Source organism: Carcharhinus amblyrhynchos, chromosome 22, assembly GCF_965287045.1.
Source record: "Carcharhinus amblyrhynchos chromosome 22, sCarAmb.v2.hapA, whole genome shotgun sequence".
Classification (NCBI taxonomy): domain Eukaryota; kingdom Metazoa; phylum Chordata; class Chondrichthyes; order Carcharhiniformes; family Carcharhinidae; genus Carcharhinus; species Carcharhinus amblyrhynchos.
This window is the reverse complement of record NC_137345.1, coordinates 35,127,180-35,152,646: the sequence shown is the minus strand read 5'-3', so window position 1 is coordinate 35,152,646 and position 25,467 is coordinate 35,127,180. Positions and strand designations below refer to the sequence as shown.

The following is a 25,467-nucleotide window of genomic DNA, read 5'->3' as shown; positions in this document are numbered from 1 at the left end:
CAGCATCTGTGGAGAGAGAATAAAGCCAATATTTTCAGTCTGGGCCAAGGGTCATCAGGACTCGAAACATTGGCTCAAACAATCAATACTTACTTTCTGTCATTTTTCACAATGCCTCCTGGGATTGTTGGTCTCTGTATAATTTTTATGTTTCTTAATTGCCAGCCTCCATTTTTAGGCAATTGTTTCTCTGCTGCAGAAAGGCAATGGGTGAAGGATAGAACTAAAGCAGCATTTGGACTTGTTCACAGAGTTATATATAATCTTCACGCAATTCCAAGCCAAATCATTACGATCAAACCCCAGGAAATGGTCACAGCCTGCATTTAATGCAGCAGAATTAATATAGCATTCCATCGCTTGTCCCCTCACCCTCTATTTCTCTCTTTCATCCTCCCCATCCCTCTCTCCTTCCCTTCCCCATCCCTTTCTCCTTCCTCCTCTCAATCCCCCCCTGTCTCTCTCTCCTTACCCTTCCCCATCCCTCTCTCCTTCCCCCTCCCCATCCCTTTCTTCTTCTACCTCCCAATCCCTTTTTCTCTCTCCCTCTCCCTCTCCTAACCCCTCCCCATCCCTCTCTCCTTCCCCCTCCCCATCCCTTTCTTCTACCTCCAATCCCTCTTTCTCTCGCTCTCTCCCTCTCCTAACCCCTCCCCATCCCTCTCTCCTTCCCCTTCGCCATCCCTTTCTCCTTCCTCCTCCCAATCCCCCCTCTCTCTCTCTCCTTCCCCCTCCCCATCCCTCTCTCCTTCCCCCTCCCCATCCCTTTCTTCTTCTACCTCCCAATCCCTTTTTCTCTCTCCCTCTCCCTCTCCTAACCCCTCCCCATCCCTCTCTCCTTCCCCTTCCCCATCCCTTTCTCCTTCCTCCTCCCAATGTCCCCCCACTCTCCTTACCCTTCCCCATTCCTCACTCCTTCTCCTTCCCCCTCCCCATCCCTTTCTTCTTCTACCTCCCAATCCCTCTCTCTCTCTCCCTCTCCTAACTCCTTCCCATCCCTCTCTCCTTCCCCTTCCCCATCTCCCTCTCCTTCCCCCGTTGCATCCTCTTTCTCTCACACTCCCAGTCTTTCTCTCTGTCTCTCAGCCTCCCCATCCTTCTCTCACTCACCCTCTCCTGTGAATTGGCCATGCTAAATTGCCCCCTTAGAATCCAGAGATGTGTAGGTTAGTTGGATTGGTCATCGTAAGTGTGGGGGGGTTATGGGGATATGGCACAGGGGTGGGTCTGAGTAAGATGCCTCTTTGGAGAGTCAGTGCAGATTTGATGGGTCAAATGGCCTTTTCTGCACTGTAGGGATTCTATGGTTCTATGTCCTTTAACCTCTCAGTTGACCGTCTCTCCCATCACCCTCCCTGCTAGCTGCTTCTCTGTCTTTTTTGGTTGGTCGGACTTCTGACTTCAGTCAGAAAGTTCTGCATTCAATTTCCGCTCTCTGGAGAGCTGAGCTGGCAGGCTCACAGCATCCTCTCTTTCTTAGTAAACACCAGGATAAGGCACTCATTAACTATTCTAACCTTTCCCTGCACCTCCTTTCACAGCCAAAGATTCAAATCCCAGGAGAGCTGTTGTCTGATGAAGCAGTGCTTTGTGATATCTGAGATAGCCAAAACATATCACAAAGCTGTGTCTAAGCATCGCAATATACCTGCAAACAAACCCGATTGGAGTGACACACATTGATCCCTTGCTCCTAATACAATGTGAGTGAGAAATTAGAACCTACATTTCACTAGTTCAGTGAAAGTGTAAGTGTTTGTAGAGCTTCTTATTTGTGAGATTTGGGATCATGGGCTGGAGCTGGGATTGTCCGCTGCCAGGGCTGCCTCATATCTAATTAACCAAGCATCAGGAAAGGCAGCTTGACGCATTCCATTCTGTTTATTAAACTGTTCCGAGATGTGCTGTCTGATTTTCCGAACGATGAACAAATTTGACAGTGTAATCTCCCACTCTTTGCGATGTCCACATGACATTTCACGCCCAGGGTTTCCACCGGCTGTGACAGCTTCTCCCTTTTTCCAGTTGGTGACATTTCTGGCAGTTTTCACTGTGCTCACACGCTTTGCCTTATTCTTCACAGAGAGTTTTTAAGTTTATTTATTATTAGTCACAAGTAAAGCTTACATTAAGACTGCAATGACGTTACTGTGAAATTCCCTTGGTCGCCACACTCCCGCGTCTGTTTGGGTCAATGCACCTAACCAGCACATCCTTCAGAATGTGGGAGGAAACCGGAGCACCCGGAGGAAACCCATGCAGACAAGCAACCCCCATGTGCGGTGACAGCTGGTTCAGCACTTAGGTCTAACCATTCTGCTGTGATTGGCTGGTGTGATCGTGGTGATATGACCCCTCGTGGGAGAGGCTGGGTTGCATGCGACCCTTTGTGAAGGATTTTGGCTATTTTCTTACTGAAGCCGAGTAAAACTTTGGTTCAGCTGGATCGCCCAGTGCAGAATTTCAGCTAATCACAAGTGTCTTTCTGTGCCTTTTCCCATTGTGGATATCTCTGATACAAGTTGAATTTTGCATCATCTGAGTTTCACCAATTAAGTTTCATCACTTATGTCCCCCGCCCACCTTTGTATTTTCTGCACTCTTCCTCAACTTGCTCTGATCTAATATGGTGCAACTTTCCTCTCTTGTGTATTCCAAACTTCTCTCTCTTTTAAGCACCTCATTCCTCTTTTCCGGTACGTGCTGGCTCCATGATAAAAAGTCTCACAACACCAGGTTAAAGTCCAACTAGTTTGTTTGATAGTAAACTACTATTAAATAAACTGGTTGGACTTTAACCTGGTGTTGTGAGACTTTTTACTGTGTTTACCCCAGTCCAAAGCTGGCATCTCCACATCATCCCAGCTCCATGCCAGGATAGTTTTAACCAGGCTTGGAGACTAAATATTCTGGGGTAAGCAATACTTTGGAAAGACAGGCAGAATGGGAAAGGAAGAGGAAGGACCTGCTAACCTTGACATCAGTGAGGAAGGTTTGCTCTGAAAATCAGAAAGTAGAGTCAGTATGGGTGGAAATTAGTAATAGCCAAAGATTGAAAATACTGGTGGCTGTTGTTTATAGCTCCCCTAACAGTAATGATTTCATTGGACAGAACATCAAACAAGAAATGGTTGGAGCTTGTAAGAAAGGCAATGTAATGGTTGTGCGGCACTTCCAATTTTGTATAGACTGGACCAATCAAATTGGCAAAGGCTCTTGGGAGGATGAGTTTGTGAAATTAAGTTGGGCTAAAGTTATTTTAGGTCAAGTATTTTGAAGGGTTTGTTAGTAATGTCATAGTAAAAGAGGAGGAAAAGTAAAAAAGATTAGCTCAGTTGGCTGGACAGTTGGTTGTCAGAGCAACGTCAATAGCATGGGTTCAGTTTCTGTACTGGCTGAGTTTACTCTTGAAGGCCTGGCCTTCTCAAGCTGGCCCCTCACCTGGGCTGTGGTGATCCTCTGGTAAAATCACCACCAGTCACACAAGAACATAAGAACATAAGAAATAGGAGCAGGAGTAGGCCATCCAGCCCTTCGAGCCTGCCCCGCCATTCAATAAGATCATGGCTGATCTGTCGCTGCTCAGTTCACATCCTATGGTCACCTGGGGAAAAAATGTGAATTAATTAATGCTCAGCCACTCAATGAGAATCGAGCGCTGACAGTGGCAACTTTTTTAGTGAAAGGTCCACTGGGAAATAGTGATCATAATACCATTGAATTTTACATTAGTTTTGAAAATGACATACACCAATCTGAAACAAGAATCTTAAATTTAAACAAAGCTAATATGTAAGTATGTGAGGAGAGTTGGCTAAGGTTTATTGGGTAATTAGACTGAAAGGTATGGAAGTAGACACAGTGTGATATTTGAAGGAACAATTCAAAATGCATTCCATTGAAAAAAGGAAACTTAGTGAGAAAGATCCTTCTGTGACTTTCTTAGGAGGTGAGGGATGGTATTCCTTTTCAAGGAGACACTTATAATGTTGCAAAGAATAGCAGGAAGTCTGAGGGTTGAGATTGTTCTAAGAACCAACAAAGGGCCACCAAAAAGGAGATAAAAAGAAAAACACTGAAATATGAAAGTTAACTAGTCAGGAATATGAAAACAGATTTGAGTGTTTTTACAAGTATATATAAAAAAAGAGAGTAGCTTTAGTAAACGTTGGTCCATTAATAGTAGAGACAGGAGGAATTATCACGGGGAATCAGGAGTGGCAGAAACATTGTCCAGATGCTCGAGAGAATTTTCCATTTTGGCGACTGAGTGTGGTGGGTGAGTGGGTTTGTGACATGTTTCCTGCTGGCTGAGACGGTGGGAAATTGTGCCTGATTCCGTGCTCAAATTCAAATTAATTAAGCATCAATAAGTAGCTCTCCAAATCACATAGCAGGTCAGGAACTGACGCGTCTGCCCCACTGTTATCAATGGTGTTGAAGTTCCAGGAACCATATTTAAACCCCAATCGAGCACACACCACCTGAGTACACACATTTGAGCACGCACTTTCACTCTCCCCACCACCGCTGTGTTCAGGAAACCGATTGAAATGGCAGTTCCCAAAATGAAAGCAGCACCAAGGCTCAACAGTGACTCCTTTGAGGCCCTCGACCATGGAATCAATCACCAGTGGGATGTCCCCTACCTGAGGGATGGCTCTCACCCATCTGGGAGGCAGTTGCAAGGGAAGTCAGCTTGTCCAAAAAATGCCATGTGGTGCAGAAAGAGGATGAATGATCTCGTCCGTTCCGCCAGGGTAAGTCATCCTTCAGCTCCCCCAATCTCACACTCTCAGAGTGGCACTCAAAAGATTACACTGCCCTGGGATCTCACATGGGAGACACATTAGAACTGATGGTCTCATGGACACTTTAACATCGATGGTAGCCATGATATGGAGATGCCAGCATCAGACTGGGATAAACACAGTAAGAAGTCTCACAACAGCAGGTTAAAGTCCAACAGGTTTATTTGGTAGCATAAGCCACTAGCTTTCAGAGCCCTGCTCCTTCATTAGATGAACGGGATTATTTTGTAAATTGAGTTTGTGTCTTTATATGCTCTGTTTGTGAACTGAAATCCCACTCACCTGATGAAGGAGCAGCGCTCTGAAAGCTAGTGGCTTATGCTACCAAATAAACCTGTTGGACTTTAACCTGGACTTCTTACCCACTTTAACATCACTAGCATCTCATGCTGCACAAATTCCATTCTCGGTCCTTACTTGGGAAGGCTCAACACATATAACAGGCATGCATACTTCCCAACCTCTCCTCCATCTTTTATCATCGCATTCTAGTGAATTGTCTAGGCCAAACTTGCCAACAAAACAGTGAGATCCCAGACTGGAGGGGGAAATGGCTGACATACAGGAGCTCTCCAAATTCAGGGAGAATGCTGTCAAGTTGGCAGGAGAGGACACTCCTGTGGGGAAGGTGAGAAAGGCCTCTCCCAGTAACCAGTGTAGATGTGCCCTCCATGAGTGGGTCACATCCTGATATTCTCAGTGAGTGACATGTAATGTTGTATTGAACATGTTCATGAACTAATTCTATCTTCTTGCTCTTACAGGCAGCAGGTCCAGACGGATCAGCACAGCCACTGTAAGCCCCATTCCACCTCAAAAAGGATGATGAGGATTAATTTGAAGAATACCTATCACCACATTCACCTGCAGGCTCCACCAGCACAAGGACACATACCCCACTGGATGGTAGTTTTAGTATAAGGGCAGGGTCACATTTTTGGGGGAAACACCTCACTGTCACGTATGCAAAGCAGTTGGAGGCAGTGACAGCCCAGATCTCTGACAGTCGGAGGACTGCTGGAGATCAGGCAGCTGCTGAATCAGATGATGACCTCTGGAAATGGCCATCTCACGTGCGAGAGATGCAATGCCGGTTGGAACATCGGGTGGAGTTGTGCGAGGTAGTCAACAGACTGAGTGAAGGATGATGAGTCCATTTACATTCTGTCTGATGTGTGGCTCCAACTTGCGAGCAAGTCAGAGTTTCCAAGGGAGGTCGGTGACCACCTTAGAGACCTTTGTCTAGCAGATCCTGCCGTATTTGTGCTTGGACCTATATGCCATCACTACAGGCAGTGGCGAGATCAATCAGTGGCTAGGCAAAGAGGTGGCACCTTGACCTTGCTTCAAGGTTTCAGGTGGGGCTCCTTGAGCACCCACAGGAAAGAGGGCCAACAACTGGAGACCCCGGGGCCATCCACCTAGGTGACTCAGTGTCCAGCCGATCTCAATCCCCTCTGCCAGTGATCCTATCACCTCCAGCTGTACAGACAAGAAGGATGCACCTGCCCACAGCAGAACATTCAAGCAGGGAAGGAACCAAGAACACCCAACAAAATCAAAGATGTAGCAGTCAGCAGCTGCTTCAACCTCTGCTGTGGGTATCAAGGTTGCACTAAGATGTAGTGGGAGGGTTAGAAAACTTAAGAAACATTAACATCATTTCTGGATCGCAGGTATTCAATCATGTATCTTTCTAAATACATTTCCTGTTAATGAGAAAGCTGCAGTTATTGAAAGTATCGTGTATATGCATCTACATGCCCTCTTATTGTGAGAGTGAGTTATGCTCCCACTCAGCGATTGACTCCCTTTGTCAGCCTCACATTCATGTGATGTGTAGCTAAGTCAAGTTAGTTACTGGACCCTTGTGTTATGTCAGGGAGATGTGTCAAAACTAAAGGCCAGTCAGTCTGACTTCAGTGATGGGTAAATTAGTAGAATCATTCTGAGAACCAAGATAAAATGTCACTTAGACATGATTAATCAGGGATTGTCAGCATGGTTTTGTTAGGGAAAGATTGTGTCTTACTAACTTAATACCATTTTTTGAGGAAATAACAAAGAGAAGTGTTGAAGAGAGTGGATGTTGTCTACAGGTAAAGCATCTGATGAGGTCCCATGTAGCAGAATGGTCAGAAGAGTAAGGGACCCAAGGGAAGGTGACAAGTTGGATCCAAAATGGATTCAGTAACAGGAAGCAAAGGGTAATGATCGATGGATGTTTATGAATGGAAAGTAGGTTCCAGTGGTGTTCCAAAGGACTCAATGTTGGGGTCCTTGCTGTTTGTTGTACATATTAATGAACAAAAAGGTAAAGGCAGTGGAGTTGCACTGCTAGTTAAGAGGAAATTAATACAATAGTGAGGAAAGATATGAGCTCCGATGATATGGAATCTCTATAGGTAGAGCTGAGAAACACTCAGGGTCTGAGGAAGAGTGTCTGTCCATACTGAACGCAAAGCTATGGCATTCCGTGAGTCTCCGAACACATTCCGTGTGTGTCATGACCGGAAGAGATCTGAAACCCTCAAAGCATCAGGTTTGCAAAGGGGTTGGGAAGGTCTGCATGCCTGTTAGGGTGAGAGGGGATGGGTACAGCATGGAATGGTACTGGAAGTGGAGGGCTGAGCACTGAATGGAGCTTTGCACTGACGGGAGAAATGTAGCCATGACAACACAAAGACATCTGCCATTGGTGATGGGGAACCTGGTGATCCTTATCAGCCTTGAGCTGGGAGCTCTACAGTACTGTTGGGGAGGAAGGTACTCAGGTCACAGAGAAGCTGGCATCTCTGAGGGACAGGGTGAAGCGAGACAGGCAGAGAGTGAAGAGAATGTCTGGCTGGCTCATCCTTCATAAGGACATCAATGATGCACCAATCACTGAGCATCTGTGATGCCATTGATACCAGTCAGACTGAGCCATACATCATAGTAACTGGAGCCAAGAGTAGGCCATTTGGCCCATCGAGCCTGCTCCACCATTAAGTACAAACACAACTGAGCCTCAATGACAATGCCATATTCCTGCTTTCTCCCCATACCCCTAAATTCCATTAAAATTTCAAAAAATTACCTATTGCTTTCTTGAATATGTTCAGTGACTTGGACTGCACAACCTTCTCTGGTAGAGAATTCCACAGGTCACGACCCACTACCCTTTCAGTGAAGGAATGTTTCCTTATTTCAGTCCTAAATGGACTACCCAATGTCCTGAAACTGTGTTTCCTGGTTCTACATTCCCCAGCCAGGGAAAACATCCTCCCTGTATTTAGTCTGTCCAACCCTGTTAAATTTTATACATTTTAAAGATCTCCTCTCATCCTTCTGAACCCTGGTGAATACAAGCCCAGGCAAACCAATCTCTCCTCTTGGACATTCCCATCAACCCTGGTATCAGCCTAGTGAACCACTGCTGCACTCCTTCAATGGCAAGAATATCCTTTCTTAGGGAGGGAGACCAGAACTGCACACACTGTTCCAGGTGTGGTCTCACCAAGGCCCTGTATAACCGCAGTAAAACATCCCTACTTCTGAACTGAAATCCTCTTGCAATGAAACCAATATACTGTTTGCCTTCCTAATTGCTTGCTACAGCTGCCCCTCTCCTTCCACGGACGGGTGTAAAAGGCCTCCTAGATCCCTTTGTACGTCAACACTTTGTAATACATCGCCCTTTAAATAACGCTCTCTGTTTTTCACACTTTGTATAACTTCACATTTAGCTGCATTGTTCTGCATTTGCTATGTGTTTTCCCACTCACTCAGCTTGTCTAAAACCTTGAAGCATCCTCCCCATAACTCAAATTCCACCCAGTTTTGTATCATCAGCAAACTTGGAAATGTTGCATCCAGTTCCCTCAGCCCGGTAATTTATATATATTGTGAACAGCAGTATAGGTTCAATTCTCCTGCCATTTCTGTATTCCCATTACAATTTCCCTGGCTTCTGACTGTAAGGTAAAGACATTTGTCTTTAATCTTTTTCTCTTCACGTATTTATAGAAGCTTTTCATAGAATCATAGAACGCTTTGTGCAGAAAGAGACCATTCATCCAATGAGTCTGCACTGATTTTCCAACAAAGTGTCTTATCCAGGCCACCCTTCTGCCCCATCTCCGTAACCCCCTTCTTTATCCTGCTACTCCCCTTTCCTTACACATTCTGGATACCGAGGAGCAATTTAGCATGGCCAATGTACCTAATCCGCACATCTTTGGACTGTGGGAGGAAACCGGAGCACCTGGGGAAAACCCATGCAGACATGGGAAGAATGTGCAGATTCTGCACAGACAGTGACCCAAGGCCAGCATTGAACCAAGGCCCTGGCGCTGTGAGGCAGCAGTGCGAACTGTGCTGCCCTTTTACAGTCAATTTCTGTGTTTCCTGCAATTTTACTCTCATTGTCTATTTCCCCCTCTTGATCAGTTCTTTTGTCCTCTTTTACTGAATTCTGAAATGTTCCCAATCCTCAGGCTGACTGCTTTTTTTCTGGGGATTTTAATGTCTCCTCTATGGATTGAATATTATCGCCAATTTCTTTTGTAAGCCGTGGCTGAACCACATTTCCTCTTTTATGTTTGTGCCAGACAGGAATGAATAATCCTGGACATTGAGTATGTGTGAAATGACTAATGTGTGAAATTGACCCAATTGTTATTGCTCCCCAGATGAACCATCTTCCAGAGCCAGCCAGGAAGCTGGCGACCCACTACTGACATCGGAGCGGGTACTAATGGAACATGCACCCACACCGTTTCTCAGCTCCAAGCACCAGCTCAGATACTGGCACATCGGTAGGCAATAGTACATTGGCTCAGTTGGCACTACATTATGGTGTGCACCCATCACACTTGCTGACAGATGCAGAGAGTGCCCAGGGCAACAGTTTTCAGTGGGACTGACAGAGACCAGAACCATGCTGATCCCAAAGCAGGTGATAAGCCTCTGGTGTTGTCCAACAGCAGCAGATGCTGGATATCCAGCGGGATGCATGAGGAAATCTGCTGGAGGTCCCTGAGGGTGTGTGAGCCATGGTCTCTGTCATGGAGAAGTTCTTGTGGAATGTGAGTGCTGCATTGACCCTGAGCTCCAAGCACACAGCCTCAGCCAATGAGAGAGTGGCAGCTCTCACAGAGAGGCAGTGCCAGAGACAGAATGAGGGGCTCCTGGGGTTGTGTTCAGACCTGCAAGTCCTCATACAGGCAGGAAGGGCATTGCCATTGTGGGAGATAGATGCAGCACCCAGTCTCTTTGTGAGATGCCCGTCCATCAATGGTGAACAAAGACACCTCACAGCGGAAGATGGAAGTCCTGTCGTGTCTGTGTGCTCCTCTCATGGTGCCCCGGACAAGGACAGCAGCTTCTCTGCCATTCTGCCAGTAATTGTGCCATTCTCAGAGTCTCGATGATTACGGAGTGTCCAGCCCTATCGCTGAGCTCACCCTCTCAGCCAAAGCCTACTCAGGCCCCATCAACTAGAGGATAACTGCCGAGGTCACCACGAACAACAGGACAGCACGGTTAACACTCTGCCCCCCATGTAGCGAGGGGGCTGGGGCAGCAAAACGGAACACCTCCAAACATAAGCTTATCACACAGGAAGGGGTTTAGACTGGAGGCCTATGTTTCTTTCTTTATGTGTCACATGTAACACGTGTTTAACACAGTTCTGATTGGATGTTTCTGTTTGATTTAAATATGATAAAGACTTCTCTCTCACTCTAAGTGTCCTGTGTATTCGGTGGGTTTTTGCCTCATCGGTAGCGAGTGGAAGATGTTTGGAGCAGTAAGCGTTATTACCAAAGAGGGATATGAGCCTGGGTCCATGGCGTGGTTTTGCCTGAAATGTTTGGAGGGAGGCAGTGCTTTTGGTCTCAGACAGAAGGCAAGTCTTGTTAGCCGGAATCAAAGCCTCCCTGATGTCTCTGCCATCCTGAAGGTTCCTCATGTCTGGCTTCTTATCTTCACCATCTTCCTACCTGAGCTCTGGATCTGAGTCTTTATTGGATCTCTCCTCAGAGGTGAGTGCAGCTGCCTCAATGCTCTCTTGGTGTCCCCCCACCCCCTCGCACCAAGAGAGCATGATATTATACAGAGCACAGCAAACACTGACAATGAGTGACATTTGCTCTAGCAGAGAATGGTCTAGGCATCGTAACCCCATCTACGACAGACCTATTGCCCTCTCCACCACGTCCTTGTGGAGACAAGGCAGTGGCTGTATCTCTCCTCAGCCTCTATCCACAGCCTGAGAGGCATCATCAGCCACTTTTTTCAAAGGACACCTACACCCTGGCACTCAGCAACCATCCATCAAGGTGGGCTGGAGCTGCCAATAGTCTTGGCACTTTGAGTGCTGCAGTATATAGGCATGGTGGGAGTGTCAAGGTGCCTAGTTCCCTGGGTACGGGGGAACCCTGCCATTGTTGTGAAGCCTGTAGTTTGCCCAGCCTGACTGGATTGGTCCATCCTGAACTGGACGAGTGTTCTCGCCCTCCTGTCTCACCAGTATGACGTAGCTATGTGCAGCTAGCTGGGAGACTCTGGGAGACCCACTGAGCCTTGGAAAGATCCAAAGGTGTAAAGGTTAACTGTGATAGTGGCCATTTGGTATCCACCTTCACAGTTGGAGGCTTCTTCCGGCCAATTATCTGGGAGAAAATGTGATAGATTCACATAATTACTGGAGTCTCCTGAGTCACTGGACTGGGTCATGTCCAGGGAGGTGGATCACAGCATGTACACTCTGGCAGCTGGGTAGTGGTGTCTCCTGCAGAGACATCCCCCTTGCCCTCTATGTTGCCCCTGACCGCCCTGTGCCTACGTCTCTGCCCAAGGGGGATGCCTATGACCACCTGGCGTCCTCTCTTTGCTGAGTAGATTGTACCCCCTGCAGAGCTGGAAGTGGGTTGGCTCTGTGAATGGAAGGTAACAGAGGAGCACAGATTCTGGATGTCACAAGACAGCACTATCCTGTGAGTTCTATATTTGTTGCACAAACCTCCAGAGAAAGGAGTGAAAACACTCCCAATGCTCCAGCCCCTCACCAGCCTCCCAGTAACTGCAACAACTTGCCTTTGCTGACACGTCATTTCATCCCTCACTTGGTTGAGAAATGGGCCAGATGGATTAGCTGCCTGTCCGTGCGTGGATCAAAACATGACTCAGGCAACGTAATCTCTGAGTCAATCACAGACAGGGGCATATCCGACTCATGCTTGCTCCCACTGAGGGAAATATCGCAGGAGTGTGAGGATGTGTCTGAAACCTTCAAGCAATTTATTGTGAAGCTGGGCCAGTCATATGCTCCCTGGATGGGAAACCTCTGCTCCTTGAGTGGTTACCCCACCCCCCAGCGAGAAATACCCCCCACTCCACACAGATCCCTCCTTTCACAGACCCCCCCGCCACATGCCCCCCAAACCCCCTCACAGACCCTCCCTCACACAGACCCACCCATTGCACAGAACTTTCCCAGCACAGAGGCCCCCCCCAACACAGACTCCCCCTGCACAGACCCCCCCCCCCAACTATACAGATCCCACCCTGTGCACAGACACCCCCCCCCAACTATACAGATCCCACCCTGTGCACAGACACCCCCCCACACAGGCCGCCTCCCCTCTGCAGAGACCCCCCCACACAGACTCCCCCCACAAAGACTCCCCTGCCACACAGACCACTCCCCCTCCTCCTGCACAGAACCCCCCCCCCCCAAGGAAATCTTACAAATGCACTTTGAAAAGCATAATGCAATTAGAACGAGTAGTCATGGTTTTATAAAAGGGAAATAAATGCTGTTTGACACATTTATTTGAGAATGTTGGACCCTTGGAGGATGAGGGGGGGGGGTTTAGCGGTGGGCGATGAGGAAATGGCTGAGGCTTTAAATAAGTTTTTTGCCTCGGTCTTCACAGAGGAGGACATGAATAGTTTGCCAGATATTAAAGACAGAAGGATGGTAGGAGTTGAGGGCCTGAATGCAATTACTATCACTAGAGAGGTAATGCTTGATAGACTAATGGGACTGAAGGTGGACAAGTCCCCAGGAGTGGATGGAATGCATCCCAGGGTTCTGAAAGAAATGGCAGAGGTGATAGTGGATGCCTTAGTAATTATTTATCAAAATTCGCTGGAGTCCGGGGAAGTGCCGGAAGATTGGAAAACAGCTAATGTTATACCGCTGTTTAAAAAAGGTAGCAGACAAAAGGCAGGGAATTATAGGCTGGTTAGCTTAATGTCTGTAATTGGAAAAATCCGTCATCAAAGAAGAACTAGCAAGGCACCTGGAAAAGGATGGTTTGATTGAGCAGACGCAGCATGGATTCGTTAAGGGGAAGTCGTGTTTGACAAATTTATTGGATTTCTATGAGGATGTGACTAGTGCGGTAGACAGAGTGGAACCGGTGGATGTGGTGTTTTTAGATTTCCAAGAGGCGTTTGATAAGGTGCCTCATAAAAGGTTGCTACAGAAGGTTAGAATGCACGGAGTTGGGGGTAAGGTGTTAGCGTGGATAGAGGATTGGTTGTCTAATAGGAAGCAGAGAGTTGGTATCAATGGGTGCTATTCTGGCTGGCGGTTGGTGACTAGTGGAGTGCCGCAGGGATCGGTGCTGGGGCCTCAGCTATTTACCATTTATATAGATGATCTGGAGGAGGGTGGCGAAATTTGCTGATGACACGAAGATGAGTGGAAAAGCAAATTGCGTGGAGGGTGTGGAAAGTCTGCAGAAAGATCTGGATAAGCTGAGCGAGTGGGTGAGGACCTGGCAGATGGAGTATGATGTTAGCAAGTGTGAGGTTATCCACTTTGGCAGAAATAATAGTAGGAGGGATTATTATTTAAAAGGCAAAAAGCTGCAGCATGCTACGGTGCAGAGGGACCTGGGGGTCCTTGTGGACGAGTCGCAAAAACCCAGTCTGCAGTTGCAGCAGGTGATCAAGAAGGCAAATGGAATGTTAGCCTTTATAGCGAGGGGGATAGAATATAAAAGCAGGGAGGTCTTGCTGCAACTGTACAGGGTACTGGTGAGGCCGCAGCTGGAGTACTGTGTGCAGTTTTGGTCGCTGCACTTGCGCAAGAATATATTGGCCTTGGAGGGCGCGCAGAGCAGGTTCACTAGGTTGATACCAGAGATGAGGGGGTTGGCCTGTGAAGAGAGACTAAATAGACTGGGTCTGTACTCGTTGGAGTTTAGAAGGATGAGGGGGGATCTTATAGAGACGTATAAGATAATGAAGGGGATGGATAGGGTAGAGGTAGAGAGATTCTTCCCGCTTAGAAAGGATAGCAGGACTAGAGGGCACAGCCTGAAGATAAGGGGGGGCAGTTTAGATCAGAGTTGAGGAGGAACTTCTTCACTCAAAGGGTCTCTGGAATTCTCTGCCTGTTGAAGTGGTGGAGGCTGCCTCGCTAAATATATTTAAGACGCGGGTTGATAGGTTTCTGACAGGCAGGGGAATTAAGGGTTATGGGGAGAAAGCGGAAAAGTGGAACTGATCCACTTCAGATCAGCCATGATCTTATTGAATGGCGGGGCAGGCTCGAAGGGCTAGATGGCCTACTCCTGCTCCTATTTCTTATGTTCTTATGAGTGATTTGCGGCTGGCCAGCCCCTCAGATATAAAGGACACAATTTAAAAATTTGGAAGAGTTGTGAATCATGAGGAGGATAGAGCTCTGAAAGAATGTAGACAGGTCAATGGAATGAGCAAAGAGGTAGCAGATGAAATTCAATGAAGAGAAATATAAAGTGATTTATTTTGGTGGGAAAGATAATATGAAATAAAAGGTGTAATTCTCAAAAAAGTGCAGGAGCAGAGGGAGCTGGGGGTGTATATGTGGTAAGTATTGAGGGTGGCAGGTAGAGCAATTAGTAAAGCAAATAATATTCTAAGATTTATTAACAGGGCCATAGAGTACACTAGCAAGGAGGGTATGTTAAGCCTGCATAAAAAAACCAGATAGACCTCAGCTGGAGTATTGATTCCAGTTCTGGGCACTGTACTTCAGGAAGGGTGTGAAAGCATTGGAGAGAATGCACGAAAGTAGTTCCAGGGATGAGGAACTTCAGTTATGAGGATAGATTGGAGAGGTCAGAGGCATCTCCCGAAAATTGGCAATGATGTGCAGTCCATGGACAGTGATTCAGCCTCATTGCCAGTTATTCTGTTTGAGGTCTGATATTGACACTAATAAAGACCGTAAGTTAAGTGGCAGTAACCTAACTGAAGCTGTTTATTAAGACTTCTGTTTTCTAGCACAGTCAGTACAAAACTGCAAGGCAAGCTCCACCCAGGGTGAAGCTTGAGTCCTGGGTCGCCTGACCCATTCTCTGAAGGCGACACGGCCCAACATAACAGTTTAGGGCTCCGTATTTAAGCAAAAATAAACTTGTATTGGAGATGATAAGAGTGAAGATTCACTGGATTGGTCCCTTTCCCTTGGCGCAAATAAATCTCAGTCAAAATAAATCAACATCAGCCTCAACGATTACAATCATACAGATACACACTGACTGACACGCACGCACACACACACACACCACACACACACACAAACACATACATACACACATGCATGCGCAGAAATACACATGCTCAGACATACGCTAACACAGACGTAGGCACACACAGGTAGACACAGACATACGTGGACACAGACATATACGCACACGTAATACAGACACTATGCAGGCACACATAATACGGATACATAATATGTGGACACAGATATACATGGACTCAGACATAAACACACACAGACATACATGCACATAGACACACATACACCCACACACAGACACACACACAGACAACCATAATCACACAGCACGTATATGCACAGACATACACACACACATAGATATACATGGACACATAATATATGCACTCAGGTATATGCAAACAAACAGATATGCACACACCTAGACATGCACACGCAGCCAAACACAGATGCAGAAATGCTCACGTGCAGACATACACACACCCAGACATACGCAGACACAGACAAACGTCCACACACACAGACATAAATGCAGAAAGACAAATGTGCGCACAGATATACACGTAAATAGACATATGTACTCCCAGACATATGTGCACATACATAGCTGCACACAGGCATATATGCATGTGTGAAATTTAGAATATTTCTTTATGTAATGAGTTATGAACTCAGTGTGAAATTGTTTTGTGTAACTGGTTCAAAACCAAAATTATGACTAAAGTATCTCACAAATATCCACACTTGTACACATACTAAACAAGACATATAACTAACTGAATCAAGACTACATTTATATTCTTCTAACATTAAAGAGAAGATTACAAAGAGTTAAATGAGTTCTTGCGCGAAACACAAACGATGGTGGCTCTACAGTCAAAACATTCAATATACGTTTCAAAGTCAGACTCCAGGAGCATGCCTCATATTCATGCCAGAACAAAGGTAAAACAGGTAATAGATGGCCCTAGTGGCGTGGGGTGACACATTGCTAGGGACCCGGGTTCGATTCCCAGCTTGGGTCACTATCTATGTGGAGTTTGCATGTTTTCCCCACGTCTGCGTGGGTTTGCTCCAGGTGCTCAAGTTTCTTCCCACAGTCCAAATATGTGTAGGTGCATTGGCCAGGCTAAGTTGCTCCTTAGTGTCCCAAGATGTGTAGGTTAGATGGTTTAGCCATGGTAAATGTGCAGGGTTACAGGGATAGGGTGGAGGAGAGTGCCTGAGTAAGGTACTCTTTTGGGGCATTGGTGCAACTTGAGGGGCTAAATGGACTCCTTCTTTGCACTGTGGGGATTCTATGGAGGGATGGGAGAAGGTAATAAGGGAAAATAGATCAAAAGTGAGATAAAAATAAATCAATGGAAGAAATGAAAATAAATTGATAGAAATAAAAAAGGATGAAGATGGAGAGGAAAATCCACAGTCTGAAGTTGTTGAGCTCAGTGTTGAGTCCAGAAGGCTATCAGTGCCTAATCAGAGGAGGAAGTGCTGTGCCTCCAGTTTGCATTGGTCTTCACTGTGCATTGCAGCAGGACAAGATCAGGCATATGGACATGGAGCAATTATCTCAGGAGCCTTCAGGTATAGAACAATCATTTATTAACTGGTGCGTTGAGCAAGCACCACATCAGAGAAAGACCTCTGAAGCAGACTCTATCCCATTGGAAAACTGAGACATTTATACAGTGAAAAATCAGATGAGCAGTATGTTATCTTAAATTCTGACATTGCCTGTTTTAGATTCACATTAAACAATTTATAGGTTGTGAGGCAGGATTTCTGTTGCTCTATTTGTCTTCCTAATCTCTTGTTATTACCAGGATTGGTCATGTGCTACCAGCTTTGAGGTGGTACAGAAGTTACCAGGCATTCAAGTTCTTTATGTTGGCTGGCTGCTTAGTCACATAAACAGTCCTTGCCACGTCATCATGTTCTTTTACCCTGATTGTGGAATTTCACTTAACCTTTCTAACAAATCCCTTAGAAATCCCTTTAGGAGGTACATAGATCCCCTGATCCCTTTTGATGAGATACTTAACCTTTATGAAGAATCTTAAGAAACCAGACTCATTATTTCCATCTCACAATGTGTTGAAATGGGAAGTGACAGGAAGGTCTGGGTCCTGCTTGTGGATGGACCGAAGGTGTTTTGTAAAGCAGTCACACAGTCTGTGATGTAGAGTAAACAGTATTGAGAGCAGTGAATGCAATAGACCAGATTGAAGGAGGTGCATGTGAAGCACTGCTTTACCTGAAAGTGATGTTTAGGACCTGGGAAGGTGAGCAGATAAAAGGTAAAAGGGCAGGTGCTGCACCTTCTGCAACTGTGTGGAAGATGCTGTGGGCAGGGGTTGAGGTGTAGGGAGTAATGCAGGAGTGGACTAGGGCATCCCGGAGAGAACAGTCCCTGCGGAATGCTGGCAGCAAGATTGAGAGGAAGTTGTGTTGAGTGATGGCGTCATGCTGGAGTTAACGGAAATGGTGGAAGATGATCCTTTGAATGCAGAGGCTGATGGGGTGAAAAATGAGGACAAGGGAGGCTCTATCCTGGTTCTGGGAGGGAGGGGAGGGGTGAAAGTAGAAGTGCAGGAGATGGGTTGGACACAGTTGTGAGCTCTGTCAACCACAGTAGCTGGATAGGAAACGAGACTCTCGTAAATTTGCATATGCAGCCCTAAGTGATGAACACAATGGACAACTGAGCCTGCGTTGTGTCAAAAAGCATGCTTATCACCCTGTGACCCTAAACTGTAAGATTTTATCAAAGGTCACAGGTTATCCAAAAGTCACAAATGGTTTAGAATGATTCATTGAGACATGTAAGGCAAAATCCGGTTGTATCACAGCTTGGTATGGGTCCTGCTCTGCCCAAGACTGCAAGAAACTACAAAATGTCGTGAATGTGGCCTAATCTATCACACAAACCAGCCTCTCATCCATTAACTCTGTCTACACTTCCCACTGCCTCGGCAAAGCAGCCAGCATAATTGAGGACCCCACTACTTCCATCGGTAAAAAGAGGTAAACATCTGAGGTCACGTACCAACTGGCTCAAGAACAGCTTCTTCCATGCTGCTGTCAGACTTTTAAACAGACTTACCTTGCATTAAGTTGATCTTTCTTTACACCCTAGCTATGATTGTAACACTACATTCTGCACCCTCTTGTTTCCTTCTCTATGAATGGTATGCTTTGACTGTATTGTGCGCAAGAAACAATACTTTTCACAATATACTAATACATGTGACAGTAATAAATCAAATCAAATCATATTAAACATACAGTCGGTGACGGGCAGCTGGGTCCTGGGTCTCACACATTGTTAATACTGCTGTTTGCTACATGAACAAAAAAAGTTTATTTATTAGTTACAAGTAAGACTTACATTAACATTGCAATGAAGCTACTGTGAAATTCCCCAAGTTGCCACACTCTGGTGCCTGTTCAGGTCAATGCACCTAACCAGTGCATCTTTCAGAATGTGGGAGGAAACCGGAACATGTGGAGGAAGTCCACACAGACATGGGGAGAACATGCAAACTCCGCACAGACAGTGACCCAAGCCGGGAATCGAACTCGGCTCCCTGTCGCTGTGAAGCAACAGTGCTAACAATCTCCTCCTTGTTATCTAGTTGTCTGTCAGGCTGACCAATCAGTTAAGCTGAAACAAGTATGGATCTACCTCGCAGAGCTGGCCTGTATTCTCACACGCTTCTGCTTCTGGACTTTAGGGGCTTGTGGATATCTCACAGTCATTTGTGTGTTTAATGACTTTTACTCATTCATTGGGAACAAAGAGAGGACATGAAAAAATATTAGCAAGCAAAATTAAGGAAAACGCAAAGATGTCTTACCAGCATATAAAGAGCAAAAGGATAGTTAAGGAAAAAGTGGGAGCTATCAAAGGTGAAAAGGGGAACTTCTGTGATGATGCAGAGGATCTGGGAAGAGTTTTAAATGAATTCTTGTCTCCATATTTGCAAAGGAAAGGAATGATGTGGATATAGTAATTCAAGAGGAACAGTGTAAGATAATCATAACGAGAGAGGAAGTGCGAGAGGAGTTGGAGTCCTTGAAAGTCGAAAAGTCATTAGGGCCAGACAGATTGCTCCCTAGAAAGAGGTCAAGGAGGAAACAGCAGATGCTCTGAGGATTATTTTTCAATCTTCACTAATCACAGGGGAGGTGCTGGAGGACTGGACAAATACAAATGTGGTTCCATTGTTTAAAAGGGGTATGAAGGAACTGTCAAACAATTAGAGGACAGTTAGTCTTATTTTGGTGTGGGAAAATTGTTAGAATCAATCCTGAGATTGTCACTTAGAAAGGCATGGAATAGTCAGGGATAATCAGCTTGGCTTTGTTACGGGAAGGCCATGCCTTACAAATTTGAGTGTATTTTTTGAGGAAGAGACAAGGAAGATCGATGAAGGTAGTGCAGTGGATGTTGAGTACATGGATTGTAGCAAGGCTTTTGACAAGGCCCTACAGAATAGATTGCTCAAAAAAATAAAAGCCCATGAGATGCAGGGTAATGTAAACTGGATCAAAAGGAAACAAAGGAGAATGGTCAATGGATGCCTTGCGAATCGGAAGTTATTTCAAGCAGCGTTCCGCAGAGCTCAGTGTTTGGGACCCTTGCTGTTCGTGTTATAGATCAACAGTTTGGATGTGAATGTGGGAGCCATGATTGGAAAATTTGCAGATGTCACAAAGATTGGCCAGGTAGTGGATCGTGTAGAGGATAGCTGTGATATACAAAACAATGTCGATGGTTTGGTGGTGTGGGCTGTAAAGTGGCAGATGGATTTTAACATAGAGAAGTGTGAGGTCATGCATTTAAGGTGGCCACACAGTTATTGGGAATGCATAATAAATGGGAGTATGCTAAGAAGAGTAGATGAAGTGGGAGATCTTGGCGTACAAGTACACAGGTTCCTAAAGGCAGCAGTTCTAGTAGACAAGGTGGCAGAGAAGACATATGGAATGCTCTCCTTCAATGGCAGAGGAAAAGAATATAAAAGTAGATATAATGTTGGAATTGTATAAAACACTGGTGAGGCCACAACTGGAAAATTATGTGCAGTCACCACCTTACAGGAAGGAGCTCTGATGAAGGGTCATCTTGACTTGGAACGTTGGCTCTATTGTCTCAGACCTGCTGAGATTTTCCAGCATTTTCTGTTTCTGTTTCAGATTCCAGCATCCGCAGTAATTTGCCTTTATACAGGAAGGACCTAATTGCTCTAGAGTGCAGAGAAGATTTACGAGAATGTTGCCAGGGCTGGAGAATTGTAGCTAAGAGGATTGGAGTTGTTGGTGTTGTTTTCCTTGGAACAGAGAAGGCTGAGAGATGACATGATTGAAGTATATAAAATTGAGGGGTAGAGATAGAGATGGACAGGAGGAACCCTCAGCAGAGAGTTCCAAGCTAGGAGATATAGATTCAAGCTAAGTGACAGAAGGATTAGAGGAGACATGAGGGAGAACGTTTTTATACAGAGGGTGGTGGGTGTTTGGAATTCTGTGCCTGGAAAGGTGGTAAAGGCAGAAGACTTCAGTTCATTTTAAAGATTATTTACATATACACTTGAAATGCCATCACCTACAAAGCTACAAACCAAGGTACAGATAGTGGCAATAGGCTGGACAGCTGCTAGGGTCTTCAAGAGCCAAATGGTCTCCTTCTGTAAATTTCAGTGATATGATCCTGTTTTCTGTCTCTCTCTCTCTCTCGTTCACCCTCCCCAGTCTCTATCCCTCTAGTTAACCCTCTCAGTGCTCTATCCCTCTCTTCCCTCATTATTTATCCTTCTATCTTCATCCTCTCTGCTCTGTTTCTGCCTTTTCTGATTAGGTTAACATTAAATAATATTTTTTTCCTGTGTTACTCCAGGTTATGTCACAGCGTGTGTGAACGCAGGAACTCTGATGTCGTGCTGTTCTGCTATGTTGGACCTTCCCGGAGTTGAATACTAAGTCTGGTCAAAACACCTGTCCACCCTTCTCAAAGTTCCAAGTGATTTCACCAATTCTGGAGCGTACCATTTGCAGGATGGATTTTGAAATCTCGATCAAAACCCTTAAATGAGGAGATTGAGGGAATTCCAGTTATTGATAGCTGAGCAAACTGTGTGAGTATCTATTCTCCAAATTCCAGAATCCAATTCCTACAGGATCTACAGACATCAGGATCCATCAAGTCCAAGATTCCCCCATCAAGTCCTTGATCTACTTTTACAATCCAGGTGCTTACAGAGTCGCAGCGTTGTGAGATTCTGAAGAATTCCACTTGATTGTCCTTTATTACCCGGGCATCTCATCCAAGAGCAGCCACCTCCAAGCTGTACCCACATCCTTGATTGGAGCTCCTTCCTGAGAAACTATTTCCCTGCCTCCACAGCAAGATGACAGTGGCCCATGGAGACAATGTTGATGAGTTGGCTGCTCTCCCAGTGCAGCCTCAGGACCTGTATGAGCCCGAGCAAGATCACGAGTGCTGTGAGCGAGTGGTAATCAACATCTCAGGGCTTCGCTTTGAGACCCAGCTCAGGACCTTGTCCCAGTTCCCAGACACCCTCCTTGGGGATCCGAAGAAGAGGATGGGCTACTTTGACCCTCTGAGGAATGAATATTTCTTTGACAGGAACAGACCAAGTTTTGATGCCATCCTGTATTACTACCAGTCAGGAGGCAGGCTGCGCAGGCCTGTCAATGTGCCCCTGGATATTTTCTCTGAGGAGATACGGTTCTACGAGTTGGGGGAGGAAGCCATGGAGATGTTCAGAGAGGACGAGGGCTTCATAAAGGAGGAGGAGAGGCCTTTACCTGAGAATGAATTCCAGCGCCAGATCTGGCTACTATTTGAGTACCCCGAGAGTTCAGGCCCAGCCCGAGTTATCGCCATTGTGTCTGTTATGGTCATCCTCATCTCCATCGTCAGCTTTTGCCTGGAAACTTTGCCTGTCTTTCGAGATGACAAAGAGAATGGAGCTGGAGGCAGGCCTCATTATAACAATGCCACAGCTCTTTACCACTCTTCTACGTTTGCTGACCCTTTCTTCATCGTGGAGACTCTCTGCATCATCTGGTTTTCTTTTGAGTTTCTGGTCAGGCTGTTTGCCTCTCCGAGTAAACCCGTCTTCTTCAGAAATATCATGAACATTATTGATATTGTGGCCATCACTCCTTATTTCATCACCCTGGGCACTGAGCTGGCAGAGCAGCAGCAGCAAGCGGGTAACGGGCAGCAGCAAGGGCAGCAGGCCATGTCTCTAGCCATCCTGAGGGTCATCCGCTTGGTCAGGGTCTTTCGGATCTTCAAGCTGTCCAGACACTCCAAAGGGCTGCAAATCCTGGGTCAGACCCTGAAGGCCAGTATGAGGGAACTGGGTCTCCTTATCTTCTTCCTCTTCATCGGAGTTATCCTCTTCTCCAGCGCCGTCTACTTTGCTGAGGCAGATGAAGCAGCTTCATACTTTGATAGCATTCCCGATGCTTTCTGGTGGGCAGTAGTTTCCATGACAACGGTTGGGTATGGAGACATGTACCCCATAACCATCGGAGGTAAAATGGTGGGCTCTCTGTGTGCCATTGCGGGGGTGTTGACCATTGCACTCCCGGTGCCCGTTATTGTCTCCAACTTTAACTATTTCTATCACCGGGAAACGGAGAACGAGGAACAGGCCCAATACCTGCATGTGAAGAGCTGCCCAAACATCCCGTCCACCACTGATCTGAAGAAGAGTAACAGCACCTCCAGCATCTGCAAGTCGGAGTATACGGAGGCCCAGGAGGGCATTGGCACCGTTCGAGACCCCCCTGATCACAACCTTCACACTGACAATTGCACTTTACCAAACCCCAACTATGTGAACATCACCAAATTGAGGAGTGATGTGTGAGTGTGTCCTGGTTACACACTCAGGACACAATCTTACGGCTCTCGTGTCTGCTTGATGTGTCTGTTAGCTTTTAGTGTTCTATATCAGAGCGTAAAATATTCACACAGTAACTGTGTCCTATTGAATCATCCCGATACATTCCAACCACACCTCAGTGCTGTGTTTAATCACATAAGGTGCTGCCAACGTTAGATTAAACCAAATTAAATGGGACAGTCCTGTTCCTGCATCTGACAGCCACATGTGTAGCAGGTGTTAGATAGAAGCCATGGAATCTTCACAAGTGTAACCCAGTTAAGCTTGTTTACCTTAAACAGCCAATCTTTACCATAGATAATTGATCCCTCTACCTGTATTTATTATACTCTATTACTAAAATTATACATGAATCACAAATGTTTGCTGTTGTCCCAGTCACTTATTTCCTTACTCAGGCATTTTCTGCTATATGTTAGGAATACTTGGGCTCCTGGGCCAGTTGTAGTTCTCCAGCTCAGTGCAATGAATAACTCTAACATGTTCAACACTGCGCTCCTCTCTCGCTGCTCCCTCACTGCTGCCAGGGTTCCTATTTACAGGATTATCTACAGCAATCATTTCTCAGCATCATTCACAGCCAACAGGTCCATCAGTGTGTGGATGTGGGGAATGAGAGACAGGCAGCTGACATTTCATGCTCCAATTGGAAAAGATGTCACAGCATTTGGGATCATTTTGGACAAACGTTTGATGCTCTAAAGAAACTCCAAGGTGAGGAATTTCAGCTGTGATTTTGTATAAGGCACCAGATTAGTAAAAAAGCAGGAGTTAGTGATGACAGTCTGGAGAATTGTTAAGAGCCAGATTAATAACAGCATCACCTCTCTGTGTTTGATAAACATGCCGCGCACCATCTTGGTGGCAAACACTTCATTTACTGAACTCCCTGACAACATTTTGGTTCTGAGGATTCGAAAGACTGTGATCAGCTTTCAATGTTGACTCTGATTGAAATCAGTCTAGGTGAAACTTTAACTCGTCAATCTGGAGGCAGTGATAGTTAGGATCTGGAGGCATTCATTAAAATTAATAGGTACGCATGATTTGAGCCAGATTCTAAAAGAGGAAATAAAATCCTGTTGCTTGCAGTTCCTGCATCATGTGGAATCTTCAAGATAATTGATGGTGAGCAGATGTGTAGGGAGTGTGTCCAGCTGTTTGATCTTGAGCCCAGTAGCAGGAGTCAGAGTCAGCACGGTGACACAATGGTTAGCACTGCGGCCTCACAGTGCCAGGGACCCGGGTTCAGTTCCGTCTTGGGTGACTGTGTGGAGTGTATATGTCCTCCATCTGTCTGTGTGGATTTCCGGTTTCCTCCCACAGTCCAAGATGTGCAGGTTAGGTGGATTGGCCATGCTGAATTTCCCCTAGTGTCAGGGAGATTAGCAGGATAGATGCGTGGGGCTATGGGGATAGGGCCGTCTTGATGGGCCAAATAGCTTCTTTTTGCACTGTGGGATTCTATGATTCTAATATCAGAAAATGATGAGAGTTTCCTAGATGGTATGTTCCAGGAGGTAGCCACCCCACAGGCACAGAGTTCAAAACCACAAGTGGCCATGTGGGAGAGTGAGAGTGGGGAAGAGGCAGGAGTGTAGGAGTCTTTGGTATGCATGCCACTTTCAGGACTTTCAGGAGTTAGGGAAGAAATAAAAAATTAGAAACTCAAAGGCTTAGATTACTCCCAACAGGCACATGAGAGAGAATGTAAATAGGAAGCTAGAATGTTGCAGGAGAGGTTTCTAATTCTTGGGGCAATGGGACCTGTTACAGGGCATCTACTCATAAGGGATGGGTATAACTGGGGTCAGTCTCATCACAGAAAGTGTAGTAATGTGGTTTAAACTATAGTGCCTGAGGGACAGGCACCAACATAGCGAAGCAGGGAAGAGGAATAATGTGCGTACAGGAGTGAGAGTGTTTGATCGTTCTCGGGTCCCCTATCAGATAGGAATAGAGTAGGAAGGAGCACATCCAGGGTTAGAATGCATGTATGTAAATGTACAAAAGGTGGTGAATAAGGTTGGAGAGCTACAAGCACAAGTAGCCATGTGGGAATAGTGGCAACAACAGACACATGGCTTGAAAATGGTAAGGCTGGGTGCGGAATAAAAAAAGAAAATCACTGGATGCACACAAAATATTGTCTCTGACTAATTGCCCCTTGAGAAGGCAATGGTAAGGTGCTGCAATCCCTGAG

The 25,467-nt window shown here is 45.9% G+C and overlaps 1 protein-coding gene across 2 annotated transcripts in view; it reads left to right on the top strand.

The window, feature by feature from the left end:
* Window positions 1-23,567, top strand: part of LOC145356848 (potassium voltage-gated channel subfamily A member 2-like) — a 53,498-nt gene extending 29,931 nt beyond the window's left edge. For both annotated transcript variants that reach the window (XM_080209781.1, XM_080209780.1), the window contains exon 3: window positions 21,221-23,567. In XM_080209781.1, coding sequence (XP_080065907.1) covers window positions 21,732-23,228 — 1,497 coding nt within the window. In that variant the 5' untranslated portion in view covers window positions 21,221-21,731 and the 3' untranslated portion in view covers window positions 23,229-23,567. The remainder of the gene's footprint in view (window positions 1-21,220) is intronic.
* The last annotated feature ends 1,900 nt before the right edge of the window (window positions 23,568-25,467 follow it).